Genomic DNA, 16,462 nt, shown 5'->3' with positions numbered 1-16,462 from the left:
GAGCGGTGCGGGCCGCCGCGCGTCGGCAGCAGAGCGCCGCCGTGCCGGGAGGGCGGCTGGGGCGGCGCCGCGGGAGCGGTGTGTCGCGTCCTGCCGGGGCCTGCGCGGTGGCCGCTATCGCGTCGCGCCATGGGAGCCCGCGCGGGCTGAGTCCTGCCGTGACGGGTAGGCCGGGGCGGCTGGCTAGGCCGCTACGGGGCAGGGGTGGGGAGTAGGCCCGGGAGCAGGTGTGGGGGTGGGTCCGCTCCGTCCCGCCGCCACGGTTCGGTGGCGGCCGGAGCGCTGGTTCGCACCTGGGGCGGCTGCTCGCCTCGCTTCTGGGTTTTGTGTGTGTAGGAGGGGCTCCGGTGCCGGGGAAGCCGCGGTTTGGCTTCGGGCGGCAGCTGGGCAGAGCGAAGGAAGGAGCGGGCGGGGGTAGCGCTGCGGGGGGGCCGCAGCGTGACGTTACCGACAGCCCTCGGCTTCGGTGCGACGTGCGGGGGTTTCTGAGGAGCCTGTAGTTCTCTCGCCTCGATGTCGGTTTGCACATAGTGAGCTCTGAGATGGAATCACTTGGCTCAGTGGGGGTTAGGAGGAAGGGCCGTCGCCAGGTGAGTTCCCTGGGTCTGCCTCTCCTGGGTGAAGCTCGAGGCGAGGCCAGGTGCGGTGCAGCCGAGCAGCTTTTCTCATACCTTGACTACGCTGGAAATCCCTTTTAAAAGAAACTGCCGTTAAAGCTCTTAACGTAGCCCCGCTGGTGGTCTGGGAGCCCAACCTTACCGTCCCGAAGTTTTTGTAGTAACATTAGTATATGGGAGTAGTTTGATTCAAGCCCCGAGTCTTTTGTATACATCTTTGGCTTTGGCGGATTGAAAGATTCTTGTACTCTTTCTGCTGATAGCGCCAACTTTATTTACCAAATTCTGATCCTGATTAATATTTGCCTTGAACTATTTAATTCACTACATAGAGATAAAACAGAACATGCTCTGACAACTTTTTACAGGCCCCTTGTGCAGGGTAGAGTTGTAGCAAGTGGTTAGTACCCATGCCTGGGACCAAGGAGAACATGAGTTCGGTTTCCTCCTTTGCTACAGATTATAAGCTTGAGCCAATCTCTCACCACAACTAATGGTTTGTTGATTTGGGTCTAAACTCTGATACCGTTAAGTCAGAAATAAAATAGGGTGTTTCAAGGACCAAGATACAAGAACTCAAATTAGTTGGCCTGAGTGAGCCCGTCTTGCGTAACTCGCAGATCATTTATACATGCTGTAAATGATTAAATCACAAAACTGACCTTGCTACTGTGCACTTAAAAACAGACACAGAACTTCGTGCTTGGGTTAAGATGTTGATGTTAAGTTATGAAAGTATCAGTACATTCAGACTCCACTTGATGCTTCAGAGGCATCTGAACTATTTTGGTGGTGCCCTTATATGTTCTAGAACAGTGTAGAAAAGCCAGTTACTGAAATTAATCAGTCTTCTCAACATGAGTAATAGATGCCACACTAAGCACATTGGATTCAAGGAAAACATACTTGTGTACCAAATATATTTTACAGGAGACTTAATACTGACAGATGTCTCTTGTCAAAGAATGGCTTCTTTTAGTTCAAGTTGTTAGAAAAGACGAAAAAGATTGAATTCAAGAAGTCATCGTAATGGGAGACAACTCCATCCTGAAAGTTAATATGTGAAAATGATAAATGAAGAAGGCATTAATATTACAGAGAGGCTATTACATTAATGGGAGTTGTGTTCAGCCCCACGGAGGTAATTTACAGGCTCCAGCTGATGCTTTACAGCTAAGTAACCACGAAATACTTTGAAGATCAGGGAAGCCCCGTAAAAGTATTCAATATTAAACAGAAATGGTTTTGATTTGTTCGAGACCTCTAGCACGGTATAGAAGTCAGCTTGTACGTGAATCTCGGTTGAGTCCCCTGCACCAAGTAGAAAGCTCAAATGTTGTTGTTGTTTTTTTTGGGGGGGTGGGTGGGTGGTTTTTGTTTTGGTTTTTTTTGTCAGCCTGTGAAGTGAAAATCTATAGAGCATAGAGACCGGTGATCAAAAGGAAAGAACGGGATGAAAATATTAAACTTGTATCGGACATTTCTATGAAGTTAAAAAGTTCCAGAAGTAAAAGTCTTGTAATGATGAGCCTCTGGATGAGATATGTCTCATCTGGAGAGTTAGATTAAAGCTGGAACTGTCATTTTTTACACACACGCACAACTAGAAAATGTCAGACCAATAAATGTGAAGCTGATGTGGCAAGGTTGGTATCCATAAATGAAGGGGCGGGGGGGGGGGGGGGGGGGGGGGGCGGAGAAAGCTATTGTTCATATGGTATTGGCATTGGTAATCCCCCAGGGGCTTTGTGGTGGTTTAGAAAAAAAGAAAAAGACTAACGGATTGGTTATATCAAAGTGAAAATTGACATTTGATGTTTTGTTAAGGTTTATAGTGTGGGAAGAATTGTGCTAGTAGTTGGATCTAAAACTGCATTTATACCACTGTATTCGCAACAGGTAACCAGAAATCTGCATTCTAACTTGCTCAAGCTTTGTTTTTTAATGTCCTGCAGAAGACTTAGTAAGGATGACCAGACTTTTAAGTAGATAGAGGAATGACCCAAATGCTGACATTATGCAAACCTGTCAGTATCTGCTGGCTTAAATAAGATATTTATAAACCATCCCAATGACCCCTTAGTATTTCGAAGAGAAAGTTTTCCTGCAGATATGGGGAAATATTCTTTCCTGGAGTGGTAAATCTGAACCTCTGTGATCTTGAACATGAGCATAGTGACAGCCTTACAGTTACTGTACTTCCTCTTTTATTAAAATTGTGCCTGTCTGGCAAGGCAGACATTAAAAGTAAGAAATCCAGGCACAATAGTCCTAACAATACAAATAGCTAAGACTCTTGGGGCAGTTGGAGCAGCAAAGCTGTTTTGCTCAGTTTGTCCAGGGAACTAGAAACAAAGCTCGATCTCAGCTGTATGGCAGCCAGCGCTCCAGGCTGCAACTCTTTCAGCTTGCTTCTGGAAAAAGTAGCATGCAGCTGAAAATGGCACTTCTGTAGCTTTTATTCATTAATCATCTCCTATCAACTGAGCTATTAGGCCTCTAGTGATCTTCACATGACACATCACCTTCTCTCTGGAGGTTTGCACTGTGGTGGTGTGGAACAAGCTGACTGCTCTCCAGTCATGCAGTTCTCCCTGGTGTGTGTTCATCTGCTTGGCCTCTTGTTACAAGGTGCTCTAGCTTCTCTTGTCTTTTAGGCAGAGTTAAATTGCGATCTGTAGCCGTGTGCTGTTTTCTCCTTTGCTGTTCTAATATATTAGCACTGGCAGCACACCATAATGCAGAGCTAAGGCAGCTCTTACCGAGTCCTTTGTATCCACTGTACATCTGGATAACTGCACTTCAGGCCATCTATTCGCGTGGCGTGTTGCCAAGTCAGTCTGGTTAGCCCTGTCAAGGATGTTGATGCCAAGCAGCAAGGAATTCAGGATAATTAATCCAGTCTGCGTAACACCAGATGCAATGTGTGGGCTTTATTGCAGATTTATTCTGTTTTCATTTGCTTAACCTTTATGTTGCCATTTCTGCTTGTGCCAAAAACCAGTCTCTGAACATGGAAAACCTCAAAATTCAATCACTTGGAAACTGCCACTCAAATGAATTGTGATACAGTAAGCATGTCAGGAAGGAGAAGCAAAACACTTGGATAATCAGTGTCTACTGGGAATATCAAGCCTTCAGATGACTGAATCATGAAATGCCAGAAAATAACCACAGCCGGATTAGAGTGTGATATTAGTTACTTCATTGGCACTTGGCCAAGCAATCTGTTCAGACTCACTACCCGAAAAGTCCCCTAAGAAACTGTGTACTATGACAGATGTTGGGGTTTTTTTAATACTGCAGTTTCTTTTATCTCTTTATCAGCATTTGTCTGCATTTTTTAAATGAGGTGGTCTTGCTGAAGAAATGGCTTGATCGGCAGTTAGCAATCAGCTAGAGGTGCCAAGAGGCAGGAATAAGGCTGCAGGAAACTGGATAGGGAGGTAGTAATTGGACTGTGTAGGGAGCAGTTTTGTTTTACTGTTTGGTGTGCCCTCTCATAAGGGCTGTGCTTTATTCTGATCTTAAATTTTACTGGCTTAGCTCTTGGACTGAGCCACGGCTACACAGTGGATCAAAGGGAAGAAGTGTTTTGCACAGACTTTAGCACCACTTAAAATTTTGGGAAACATCCAAACATGAAGAAAAACATAGACTGTTCTTTTTCAAGTTAGTTCAGTTGCTCTGCTCTTCACCTAGTATTAGATGATGTGTATGCAGTTACAATAGTGGTTTTGAATTGATTCATTGTTTCCAGACATACTTAGTTTCAAGGGCTTAAAAGAGATTGGAAATGAACCTGGCTTTGAGGTTTCCCTGGTTGCTGTGAGTACAGAGCTTCTTAATCAGGAGGAGGTGGGAGAGCGTCTCTAGGGGAGGTGCTGTCCATGATCAGCTCTGGACACTTGCAGGTCCACAGCAGTGTAGAAGCTTGTCAGCTTGAGCAATAAATGCAAGAGGAAATGCTTGCTCCTTTAGCATCTTAGATATATTTCAAAGTCAATATAGTAGCTCCCCTCCCTGCCCCACCAATAATTAGGACTCTGTCTTAGGGAAGCTTCTCCAGCCCCACCCCCCACCCCCAAAACAATCGTGATTTAATTTGTGTTGGATGCAGCTGAACTGAAATATGTATAAAGAATCAGGTCATGCAGGTACTTGAACAAAGGTTAATAATTTCACATATTGGCCATAATGTTTAATAAGCGGACATTACTTGCTTCTTTCTGGACCTAAGCCTTTCTTTACTGCGCAAATCAACAGAGGTTTATTTTAAGTACACTATCTTGTCTGTTTTTTCATGACTTAGAAATTGATTTGCATACAGCAAAAATCTGCTTTGGATCCAGGGAAGGAAGAAGGAATGTATGTCTTCTGCAGCACGTGAAGGCAAACCTAATTTCATGTAAAATGTTGAAAGGGAAATGAAAGCTGTGCTTTCCTGGAACTTTATCATGACTGTCTGGGCTAGGTTTGAAAAACAACTTAAAAAAAATCTTGCAACTGTTTTTTAATGGATTTATCTGACTACAGTTTAACTCTTCTCTCTTCTTTCATCAGAAAAATGAGTGGTGGGTTGGCGCCAAGCAAAAGCACAGTGTATGTGTCCAATTTACCCTTTGCTTTGACAAACAACGATCTGTACAGGGTAAGTTTTTAAGGACTGCATTGTTCAGATTAAACTTGTTGACAACAATTTTGAGTGTAAATATAATATATGATCTATATCTTTTACTTAGAAAAATTTGTCGTGATAAATTTATTACTAATGAAGTGCAATTGTTTATTGCTAAATCTTTTTATTTTATTTTATATTTCAGATATTTTCAAAGTATGGGAAAGTTGTCAAGTAAGTGACCTGATATGGCCTGCTATTTTTGTAGCTTTGATTTTAAATATTTAATGTCTTTGCTTCACTTGAAAGTCTTTACGCTTTTTATAATTTCAGTATGAATTTAGAACTGTATTGAAGGTCCTGTTCGTTTTTAATAAAGTATAGATTGAATTTAACAACTGGAAGTTCTTGCAGTTACACACGTAATGTAAGAATATTTGTATATAGGTTTTATTAACTGGTTCTTACGAGCAAGTGGAATGTTGTTATATACCGATCATCTTTTCTCTGAAATAGCTGAAATAATATTCTCCTAGTAAGTGTTGTTCCCCTTCTCCTGAACACCACCTGGGACACAAGTTGATAAGTGTAAAAGTGGGAGCTTCTGCTTATATGAACTAGGTGTCACAATTCCCACAGACATTTCCCCCAACTGCAATGTATGATTCCTCTATTTGTGGTTCCAGAAGGACTTGCTATTGTGATTGCTTAGTGTTATATTTAAGATGAGATGTAAGGCTGCATAGTAATGGCTTTTAGTGTTTGAGTATTCATGAACAATACTTGTGAATACCTGCCTCTGTTCAAATGATAGAAACAAATGCCGCAGTAAGGAATTTGCTGCTTTGTTTTGTTTCTTTAGTTTTCTAACTGGTCAGAATAACAAGACTCAATGCTTCAGTTTTTAACCCTACACCAGCAAATATCTACTCTTAACTTCTAGTAGCTGCTGTAATAATCTGAGATACAGAGCTAAATTTGAAGTCTCAGGAGTGTGTTTCAGGTGACAAATAGCAGGAAAAGCCAAACTGCAGTTTTTAAAAAAAATATTTTTTAAATTGACTGAGAGGAAAACCTTTATGTAGGGTTCTGCGCAGACATGCAGTTACCAATACAACTAAGCACCTACAGTCTCTATTGTTTCCAGCAGTTGATTGCTGAACTACCGATTTAGAAAATTCCTGAGCAAAAGTTGTAGGAACACTGGTGTTAACACATCGAGGGGCTTGTCCTCCATAAACTTGACTCTTCTGACCTCCCTGCTATCATTTGGTAATATACATATACTTTGTGTGTTTGGGGGTAGGGGTCTCTTACTGTCTCGGTTTTTGAACTTCTTTGATAGGAGAATGGGAATTGTATGAAGTGTTGGCTGTATGATGCTTTGTTTATTTAAAATGTGTCGTAGCAGTGTTGTCTCTTCTTTTTTTCCTCTGTAAAAGTTTCTAGCATTTTATTTGCTTTTCTTTTGTAGTCATAGACAACAGAAAAAATCAGATGCCAGTGCAGAAGAAATCCTGTGCTGCATTCTGTGTGAAAGTAGCTAATTTAGAACTTGCAATTCTGTCTGTGCAATTACTGTTTTCCCCATCTATATATTGTTTTGCAAAAAATTCACTTACTGATACATAGTTTTTCCTAACATTTTGTCCAGTCACTGCCAGAAGCTAAACGAAATGCAAAGAGTCACAGAATACTATGTGTAAAATACTACCATGATTTTTTTTCTTCTATCTAGCAAAACTTGTTTCCTGTTCACCCCTTTAAAAGCTGACCTGACTATAAACAGTGCAGATACTGTGGGGTTCTACTGGTATTGCCATTTCACTGTGAAACTGAGGCTAACAAGGATCAGTTTTCCTATCTGGAGCTGGTTATTAATTCCCTAGAATAATCTTTTCAAATATTAGCTTGATTTTTGTAATCTTTGTCCAGGGACTTTAAAACACTTTGCAGAAAGTTTTGCCATGCCATCTCGGTCAGGTTTAACTTTATTTAAATAAGCTTTCATAGACTTTTTTTTTTTTTTTTTGAGGTGTGTCTTGACTCAGCAAAATCATGCTGACTTTTCTTCTGCACTGCGTTTCTCAGCACAATATATCCTGACTATTATGATTGTTCATTTGTCCAGTCAGTTCGGTTTGTTCAGTGAGAAATCAAACTTTATAGGGCTCCAAGAAGTTGCTGACTTTTAAAAAAATTGTCACACTTCTTTCTGTGCTTGTGTTATTAACTGGTACATTCAGTATCCCAATTAGAAGCCCGACAGTCATATTAGGATTCCATTGGAACTTTTGGAAGAGTGACTAGGTAAAAGAATTAGTACAATCATTCTAAAATCAGTTTTATTGACACTTCAACTCAATGCATCCAGTTGGACACGTTATTGTCCAAGAGGCTTTGGTGGAAAACCTGTTCTAATCTCTCTTTCTGTGCCTGTATTTGGGGGAAACTTGAGCTTTCTTTGCTGAGCTTTTATTTTATACAGTTTTTGCTGTGTAGGTCATCTGTTACTTATACAGGTTCTCTCATAGGTCTTCTGCATCAAAGTAGAATTTGTGTTTGTTTTTTTTTTAACTGGCCTATTCCAACTTACAATTTTGGCTTGCCTTATGGCTGAACCTTGTTCTGCCCATGGTAGACACAGGGACGAGTTTATTCCCTACTTTTTAACATGTACTTCTATGTACATGCAGACATGTGGGGTTTTTTTAAGGACTAAATACAACTGACTGGGTCTAGATCTGTCTTGAATTTCTTGATATGTTACTGGAGCTGTTAATTCCAATATTAGATTGAAGATTTAACTTTTTATGTCATGTAAAATAGCACATGCATCTGTGTTCTGCTTGGATTTCAGCTGGAGATATTTGTAGAACAATACTGCATATACTTACTGTTTCCCATCATTAATCTGTTTAGTGGTTAGTCCTATATGAAGATAGTTTCTTAGTTTGGATGCAGTTGAACACACTTATGTTTTTCAGCAATGGTAAGATTGGTCCTGAATTTTCATTTTACCTCCAGCATTTGTAGTTCCCTCCAGTTAAGTTGTCTGCGAACCTAGAGTATGTTTTCTGTTCTTCAGGTCATTCAAGGGAATAAAGAATGACACTAGCCCCAGAAAGACCCCACATACTTTTTTTTTTTTTTTTTTAGATTATCTCCACTCTACGTGTAAGCACATGGCCAGGTTAGCTGTCCTTTGGATTTCTGTTTAGTGAGTCTTTCTGTTATTAAATATACTTATTCCATTAGCTGTATAACGAAGCTAAGATCCCACTGAGATTTTAAGAAAGAAATGTCTCTGAAGTAATTTTAGCGTATCAGTAATGTGGTTATATGTTTTCAGAGTTACTATTATGAAAGACAAAGACACCAGGAAGAGCAAAGGAGTCGCCTTTATTTTGTTTTTGGATAAAGAATCTGCACAAAACTGTTCTCGGGCACTTAATAACAAACAGGTAAACTGGAAAGTTGTCATGGCAGGAGGGTTGGGGGTAAGTCCCAAAATACTTACCTTTTTTTTCCAATTTGCTGTAGTTGTTTGGAAGAGTAATAAAAGCAAGTATTGCCATTGATAATGGAAGAGCAGCAGAATTCATTCGCAGGCGTAACTACTTTGATAAGTCTAAGTGTTACGAATGTGGGGTGAGTAAAACCAAGATTGAACTAATATATTACATCTTTTGACTGTTTTGGCTTAACCCCAGCCAGAAACTAAGGATCACACAGCTGCTTGCTTGCTTGCTCCCCCTGAAGTGGGATGCAAGGGAGGAGAATTGGAAGGGTAAAAGGGAGAAAACTGCTGGGTTGAGATAATAAGAGTTTAGTAACTGAAATAAAATAGTAATAATTGTAATTAAAAAAATGTAATGAAAAGGAAAATAACAGAGAGGGAAATAAAACCCAAGAAAGACAGATGATGCAAATGAAAAAAATCGCTCACCGCTAACTGACTGGTAACACCACCACCACCCCGCCAAATTCCCCCCAGTTTTGTTGCTGAGCATGATGTCATATGGTCTGGGATATCCCTTTGGTCAGTAGGGGTCAGCTGTCCCAGCTGTGCCTCCTCCCGGCTTCTTGTATACCCTCAGTCTAATTGCTGGCAGGATAGTGTGAGGAGCAGAAAGCGCCTTGACTCTGTAAGCACTGCTCAGCAATAATTAAAACATCCCTGAATTCTCAATACTGTTTTCAGTAGCTCCATACTACTATGAAGAAAATTAACTCTACCCCAGCCAAAACCAGCACAGATTCTTAGCTTGATATTCCATTTGGCCATTGTTAATCCTGCCTGTGCTGTTAAATTAATTTTTTTCTGTTGCTATTACCAACTTGCATAGCAGTTGTACCATTTTCAGGAATGGTAGTACCCCTTTTGTCTTTTATTTGGCATTTTAGATGTGGGGGAAAATATGTCCATGTAAATGCATGTAACATACTGATGAGCAGACAGTTCTGAGTATCCAGATAAATCTGTTTGAGAAGGAAAACGTCCTAACCTTTGCATCAAAATATCTGCTTTTTCTATATCTTTGGAAGTAAAATAAATATTGGAAACAACTGGTTTTGTACAGAAGTGTGTTCTAAGTTTTAGGCAGTTCCTTACTTTTCCTGAACATAGTAACATAGGAGATTGAGATTTGAATAGTATTCAGTGTCAAATACAAACTTGATTTATATTCATAACACATTTTTAGAACAAAAATGTTGATTCTTTCCTGTTTCTTAAACTGTTAATGCTGAGGTTTATATCTTGTCTTGAACATAAACCGTACTGTAGTTAGTGTATTCAGCTATTGCAACAACCAAAGTAAATCTACTTTGCTTATAGCTTTTTCTCAATTTGCAGTTAAACATGCATATCACCACCGATCTCTTCGTTTCTATGGCAAGCTTATAGAGAAGAGTTTGTCTTCTGTGTGCTAATTTATCTTACTAATTGCTTCCATTTTTTTCCCCGTGAACTGTCTTACATTAACTTTCTTCATGATAGGTTTTAACATACAGTTGTTTGTAATGGTTTCTGTTAAGCAATATTTCTTTTTCTCAAAGGAAGCAGGACACTTAAGTTATGCTTGTCCTAAAAATATGCTAGGAGAGCGGGAGCCACCAAAAAAAAAAGAAAAGAAGAAGAGAAAGAAAATAGTTGAGCCAGAAGAAATGTATGTATATTTATTTACATGTCACTACCCCTTTTAGGAAGCCTTTTCATAAGGAACACTTAAAGATCTATGTATTCTTCTCTCTCTCTGCACAATGAAGTGAGGAGGAAGAAGAAAGCGAAGAGGAAGGCGAAGACCCTGCCCTAGATAGCCTCAGCCAAGCCATAGCTTTTCAGGTACAAATTTGAAGCATTGCATAGTTATTATTCATTACTATCTAAATGCAACTCTACTTCCTTTTTAGCTGCTTTTCAAAAGCTCTGAGATACACCTGTAGGTCTCTCTGCTCTGTTGCACTCGGGGCACTCTTGCCTGGCAGTAGTTGTTGACTATAGCCGGCTCCTTCATATTGCAGGCATGTTCAGTGATCCTTTTTTTTCTCTTGCCCCCTGCCCCGTTTCACTATTGCATTGTTTGTGCATAGCAGTTTTTTCTTTCCTTCAAGCTCCCTTGCTGTTTAGTTAGTTTCCCGTCATCACTGCTGTGATGCTCTAATACGTTTTTGGTCCACAAATCCGTCTTTACTCTGTTAACTGAGCAGCCAGAAAAAGTAATATATAAATAACAACGTACATCCTCTGCCGTCATTCACTGAATATCCTGAAACAACATTTATTTCTGGAGCATTTCCTTTGCTCTGTCCATCTCAGTCTCTAATAGACCTCTCGAAATATATTTAATGCAATTTTTTTTTAATAGTCTGACAGCTGTATTGCTATCTTTAATAATTCTTTAGAGGCTTTTGCTGTACTACATAGAGCAAGCCTGACCTGCTGTTCAGGTTTCTTGGCTCCCTGGTCCTCAGCTGTCCCTTGTGTGCCCAGGCTTCCCTAGAAACGCTCAAAAGTTTTTAAGATAACTTTCTTCTAAATATGATTGTGATGAGTGCAAAACTTACACATTACGTAGTCAAAAAAAATGATGCAAATATGCAGAATTATCCTCCTCCACCCCCAGAAAATTCCAGTAGTAAAACCTATAAATGTAAACAAGCCAGGAAACATTTCCATTTCTCTTGTCATCCCGGTATTTTTAACTGGGATAGTGTATTTCCCAGTAAAAATAGGAAGCATCTATTTAAACCTTTAGTTGAATAACTCTTACATCCCTGAAGACATTCATTCCCTGAATGAATGACTGCAAAAGACAACAGGTAGAAGACTTTTTAGTGGAACAAAGCTGATTCAGGAATGTCAGTTTAAAACATGATGCATTCTTTGCTTCAGATCTCAGCTGCTCTATAGTTCTGTAAGTCTGCCATGGGAAAGCCCTCTTTGAAAATAGAAGGTAGTCATGTGGCCTGCATTGGTGCCAAAAACTTACTGTTTGCATGTGAGAACTACTTCAAATGCACTAAAAAACATTTCTCATCACACAGTTTATGTGCAAATGAAAACAAACCCTTTGAATTCTTTAACTTATTAAATAATTCAATACACATTAATAATTAGCATTATTATTTGTAATTGTTCTTAATCCTAGCTAATACTTTTCCTTCTTTCATTGTAGCAAGCCAAAATTGAGGAAGAACAGCAAAGATGGACGCAGACTGCAGGGGAATCTTCAATTTCAGATGATTCAAAACGTCCACGGATTAAGAAAAGTGCTTATTTCAGTGATGAGGAAGAACTTAGTGATTGAAAGAATACTGTTTTATATGCATATATGGTATATATAGTGTACAGATAACTTTGTAGCACTTTACAAAGTGTAATACAGGTTTTGTCTTGGTGTTGAAGACACTTAATGAAAATCACGTTGTAGTTCTACCCTGCCCTCTGAACCTCTGATCTTCTGATATCTCTCTCTCTCAAAACTTCACCTTTCAAGGCAGTTTCTTAAGAGAACTTGAGACATGTGTTTCTACACTTACATCCAGAAAATTATCAGGGACAATGCTTCTTGCATTTAGTATCTAGACCCAGACCGTTGGAGTGAAATCTTTTGTAAGAGAATTTCCCATTATTTTTTTTTTTCCTGAAAGGAGTTCCTCTTAGGATCACTGTTAACATCACTGATGGTTTATGTAATGCTCTGTTTATTGCCTTTTTGGAAGCAGTGCTTTAGTAGTACTTCAGTAGTATATGAATCGTGTACTAGTTCTTCTGCATAGGGTTGAATTTCAGCCTTAAGCATTGTACTAGTCTTTTAATTCTTCATGCGTAATGTAATAAACTACTGTCATATCAGCTTGGTCTGTGAAATCATTTTAGACTAACAATACATCTATCTGATTCCCAAAAGGATATTAAGATGTTGATCTTCTGTCTTATGCACATATTTAGTAACTTGCTGTACATTTCATAGTACTATATAGCTTGTATACAATATAGACTTCATAGGAGATGCAAGTTAAAAGTGATGTGGTGATTAGTTCAGTCTTGAAACGTACTTGAAAAAATATTAAGGTTGATAGTTCTGTTGTTCTTGCATTAAAAACGAGAATGGCCGTATTTTTAAAAATGGGAATGTGCATATGTTCTAATATGCTCTGATCTGATATCGTAAGTCTCTTGCTGTAATAAGGGCTTATACTGCACTGTTTCTCCTGACTATTTGGGTGCCTAACACAGTAAATATAGTTATGCACAGGATTTTAAATATATTTGTGTCTAATATGGCTTACAGTTCTGTGTTCTCAGGCATCTGAACCTGCTGGCAAAATCCAAAAGGCACAAAGTTTCCGGTGTGCTTAGAAGTCAGTTTTCATGTATACTTTGAATTGTCATGGTCTCGAAGCAAAGCGTGTTGGCACCTGGCTTGTGCCTAAAGCTGTTCAGATCTCTTAAATAGTGTCTCTGTCCTTAAATCTCTGTAGTGTTCTAGCCGTGTTCTCCTAAAAAGCCTCATAGACACATTAGGAAAACTGTACAAAGCCTTGCAGCAGTGATCGCTCCCAAAACCACAGACACATGGTGATGGTGGTAATCCTTTTATATTGACTACCTGGTGTGGTCAAACTTTTCATTTTTAGGAGGCACAATATAAATCACATTCACACTTTTACAGTTGGAAGAAGAGATCAGCTGGCCTCTGTTTCTGTTTTCAGCTCTTCCTGTTGCTCATCGGATCTTGGTTTTCTTCCAAGTACGGAAAATGTAAATTCAAATACACCATTACATATTCATAATTAATACCGATTAACTTTCAAATATATAACTGGGTGCAAAGCACACACCACCAACCCCAAGCTAATTATAAAACAATCACTTTCAGGAGGTAATTCTGGGGTCTTCTGTTGCTACTCTCACCAGAGTTCAGAAGCAGAACAAGGTAATGTAAAAGATAATTCTGTATGAACTACTCACACCACAGAATGGGGAGAAATACTGGGCTTTATACATAGGAAGGTCTTGGACTCGGTAATCCAAAGACTTACTTTCTAATGAAAGTACTATATATTCAGTCTGAAGCTTCCTTTACTGGATTTTGGAAAGATCTCTTGATACTGAATAGCTAAGTACTGAAGTGCCAGGTGTAACTTAGTGTTAATAAATGCAAATCACTTCATGTGTAGAATAATGAAGACTGAGAAGTTCTAAACTCTGCTAAGGAAGAAAATCTTGCTGCCACCATGCTTCTCTGCAAATGCTAGGTTGGGGTTCAATGGCAGTAAAAATAAAATTTAAAAAAATCAAAAGCAAAAGAAACAAAAGTATTATGCCACTACTTAAAATCAGGGTTTGTTGTCTTCTCCAATACCATGTTCAACGGTGTTTTTAAAAAAGATAGAAAACTAAAATGTGACAGAGAACCAGTTTGATGTTGTCTGTGATGCTGATTTGGAAATCTGATAGCTTATAAGAATTAAGATTTCAATTAAATGATAAGGCAGCAAGTTTCAAACTTTTATTTCATTATGCTGTGTAATGTAGTAATAGAACTCACTGCTATGAGACTTTTTCAGGGTCATAGGGTCAAAAGGATTAGGCTTATATGTTGAATATGATACTTAAAATGTTAGTTTAAATACAGTTTCCATTCAGAAATATCTTAAGTTACTGACTACCTCTAACTGTAAAATATACAGAGATATTAACAGTCTAGGAATGTTTTATTCATATACATTTTATAGTTTCATATTTGCTCCTGGTGTCTTGTCAGAATAAAACCAAAATCGACCTTTGTTCTGACCTAATACTGTACTTTTTCAAGAGTTCTGGTAGCTGAAGCATGTTGATGTATCTTTCTACTCTGCTGCTTTTGCCTTCCTGCTTTCCCTGTAGGATTTGTTTTTGTCAGCATGAAGCAATAGCTCAGTCCAGACTATTACAACTGACCCAGCGGTGTTGTTCCATGCTCTTTTGTTACAAGCATACAGTCACTTGAGGCAGGTGACATTGGAAAGGAAACAGATAAAAATGATCCTGCTTCTGTGCAGGATTGGCATCTAGAATTCCTTACCGTAAATCATCCTCCTTTAACAGTATTCTTAACTCTGTTTGAACTTCTATTGATTAGCAGCACTTCTTGTTTTTGACTTAGAGTCAGGGTAAAGAAGAAAGTACCTAGTGCCTAAAACAGGATCTAGAGGCACTTTGGAGGAGTAGCAGTTTTGCACTTTGGTCTTTTGAATAGTTTTATCTTTCTATTCTTTGTTAGCAAGATAACGAAGCATCTCTAGGTGAGAAATTCAGAACACTTGTCTTAGATAACCATCAAGTTGGATAGCACGAATACCTGTTCTGCATGCTTAAATCCAAAATTGTTGTCTGCAGCACCCGCTGATGCAGCTGCCTCATTCTGGAAGAAGGCCACAGCTTGTCAGCTAAGTCCCATTTGGATCTTCGAATGCCAAGGGATTTGCTCCTGTTCATGCCCAACTTCACCTACTCTAAGCAGCATGGCTTCAGGTTTCCATCCGAGTCCAGTCAGCAGAGGCTAGGTGGTGCATTAACTAGGCTCCTAATTTAGATCAGGCAAATGAGGCGCAATTAGTTTTCAAAACTTGAGCAACAGAGTGGTGCACTTGTCAGAGTTTGGTATCTTAAAGCACCAGCTCAGGAAGCAGAAAACAGCTTTGGTGGCTGTATGGCTCCGGGCCAGGCAGATGAGGCTATATAGCCATGTTATCAAAAGAGAATAAAAAACACCTTGTAGAACACCTTTCCTGTTATTGCTAGAAAAACCACAAGGGTTTGTGGGTGGGGTTTTTTGTGTTAGTTTGGGTTTGGTTGGGTTTTTTTGTATTTTGAGGTACCTAGCTTAGCTGAATGCTAGTTATAGAGCATATAATATGGCTCTGATTATAGAGAAAATGACATTAAGTGGCAGACAGGTTTTTTTGTTTTTAATAATGTCAAAAACTTGGATCTTTCTGCAAACATCCACTTACTAGATTTTGTCTCTTGTATTTTTAAAACAGCTTGAAAATTGTCAGAATAATGCTTTCTGGGTCATAGGACCTCTCATCTATTGAAATGGCTAACAGAACAGTGTCTCAAAAGCCACTACAAAATGACTTTTATCTGTCCTTGGGGAAGCAGGAGCTATGGAAGGGGGATAAGGATGATTAGCTTAACTGATTATAAATGGTATTGCTTATACTGTGCCTGTGCAGCACTTGTTAAACCACGGCAGCTATGAGACACTGGAGTAATTTTAGTCAACGTTTCACAGGCTCCCACTATGTTCTTGGCATATTCAGGTTACTACTCTCAGCAGAGCAATAGAAGGGGCTGTAAATATAAAGAACTATGTGTAGCTAAATAGGTGATGTCTGGAACAAATTGTAAACACTTTATCTTTGGCTTCTGGGTCACTGTTCTCTGGGATAACCCTGTTTTGATCTACAGAGGTGACATTGTAGCATGGGAAGGTGAGCTGTGCATGTGGTTTGGCTGTAGTCTTTTGAGGCACAAAATATTAAATTGCTTAGAACAGCTAGATGTGAAATGTGATTTTAAAATGGGATGTAGTAAGTGCTACTGTGAATGTTTAGAAGTAACTAGTATATGGGCCTTTTCATTTCTGCTTTCTATTCTTTTTGGCATCTGGAGTGTCAATATGGTAACATATACCATCACAATTCCACCATTGCTCTTCCATAAAAATAT

At 39.3% G+C, this 16,462-nt stretch overlaps 1 protein-coding gene across 4 annotated transcripts; it reads left to right on the top strand.

Moving 5' to 3' along the window:
- Positions 1 to 4: 4 nt before the first annotated feature.
- Positions 5 to 12,595, top strand: ZCRB1 (zinc finger CCHC-type and RNA binding motif containing 1). 4 transcript variants are annotated; one of them, XM_040595235.1, is made up of 9 exons: positions 5 to 165; positions 5,181 to 5,268; positions 5,441 to 5,469; positions 8,395 to 8,428; positions 8,588 to 8,699; positions 8,779 to 8,886; positions 10,297 to 10,406; positions 10,507 to 10,582; positions 11,916 to 12,595. In XM_040595235.1, the coding sequence occupies exons 3-9, from the start codon at positions 5,454 to 5,456 to the stop codon at positions 12,045 to 12,047; spliced, it is 588 nt and encodes a 195-aa protein (XP_040451169.1). In that variant the 5' UTR covers positions 5 to 165; positions 5,181 to 5,268; positions 5,441 to 5,453; the 3' UTR covers positions 12,048 to 12,595. The 4 variants fall into 4 exon arrangements, with proteins under 4 accessions (XP_040451169.1, XP_040451171.1, XP_040451168.1 ...); XM_040595234.1 differs by lacking the exon at positions 8,395 to 8,428 and having other exon boundaries at positions 7 to 165; XM_040595237.1 differs by lacking the exons at positions 8,395 to 8,428; positions 8,779 to 8,886.
- Positions 12,596 to 16,462: the final 3,867 nt, after the last annotated feature.

This window comes from Falco naumanni, chromosome 5 (genome assembly GCF_017639655.2).
Source record: "Falco naumanni isolate bFalNau1 chromosome 5, bFalNau1.pat, whole genome shotgun sequence".
Taxonomy (NCBI): Eukaryota; Metazoa; Chordata; class Aves; order Falconiformes; family Falconidae; genus Falco; species Falco naumanni.
Note: the sequence above shows the minus strand (reverse complement) of the source record. Positions and strands in the feature narration are given on the sequence as shown.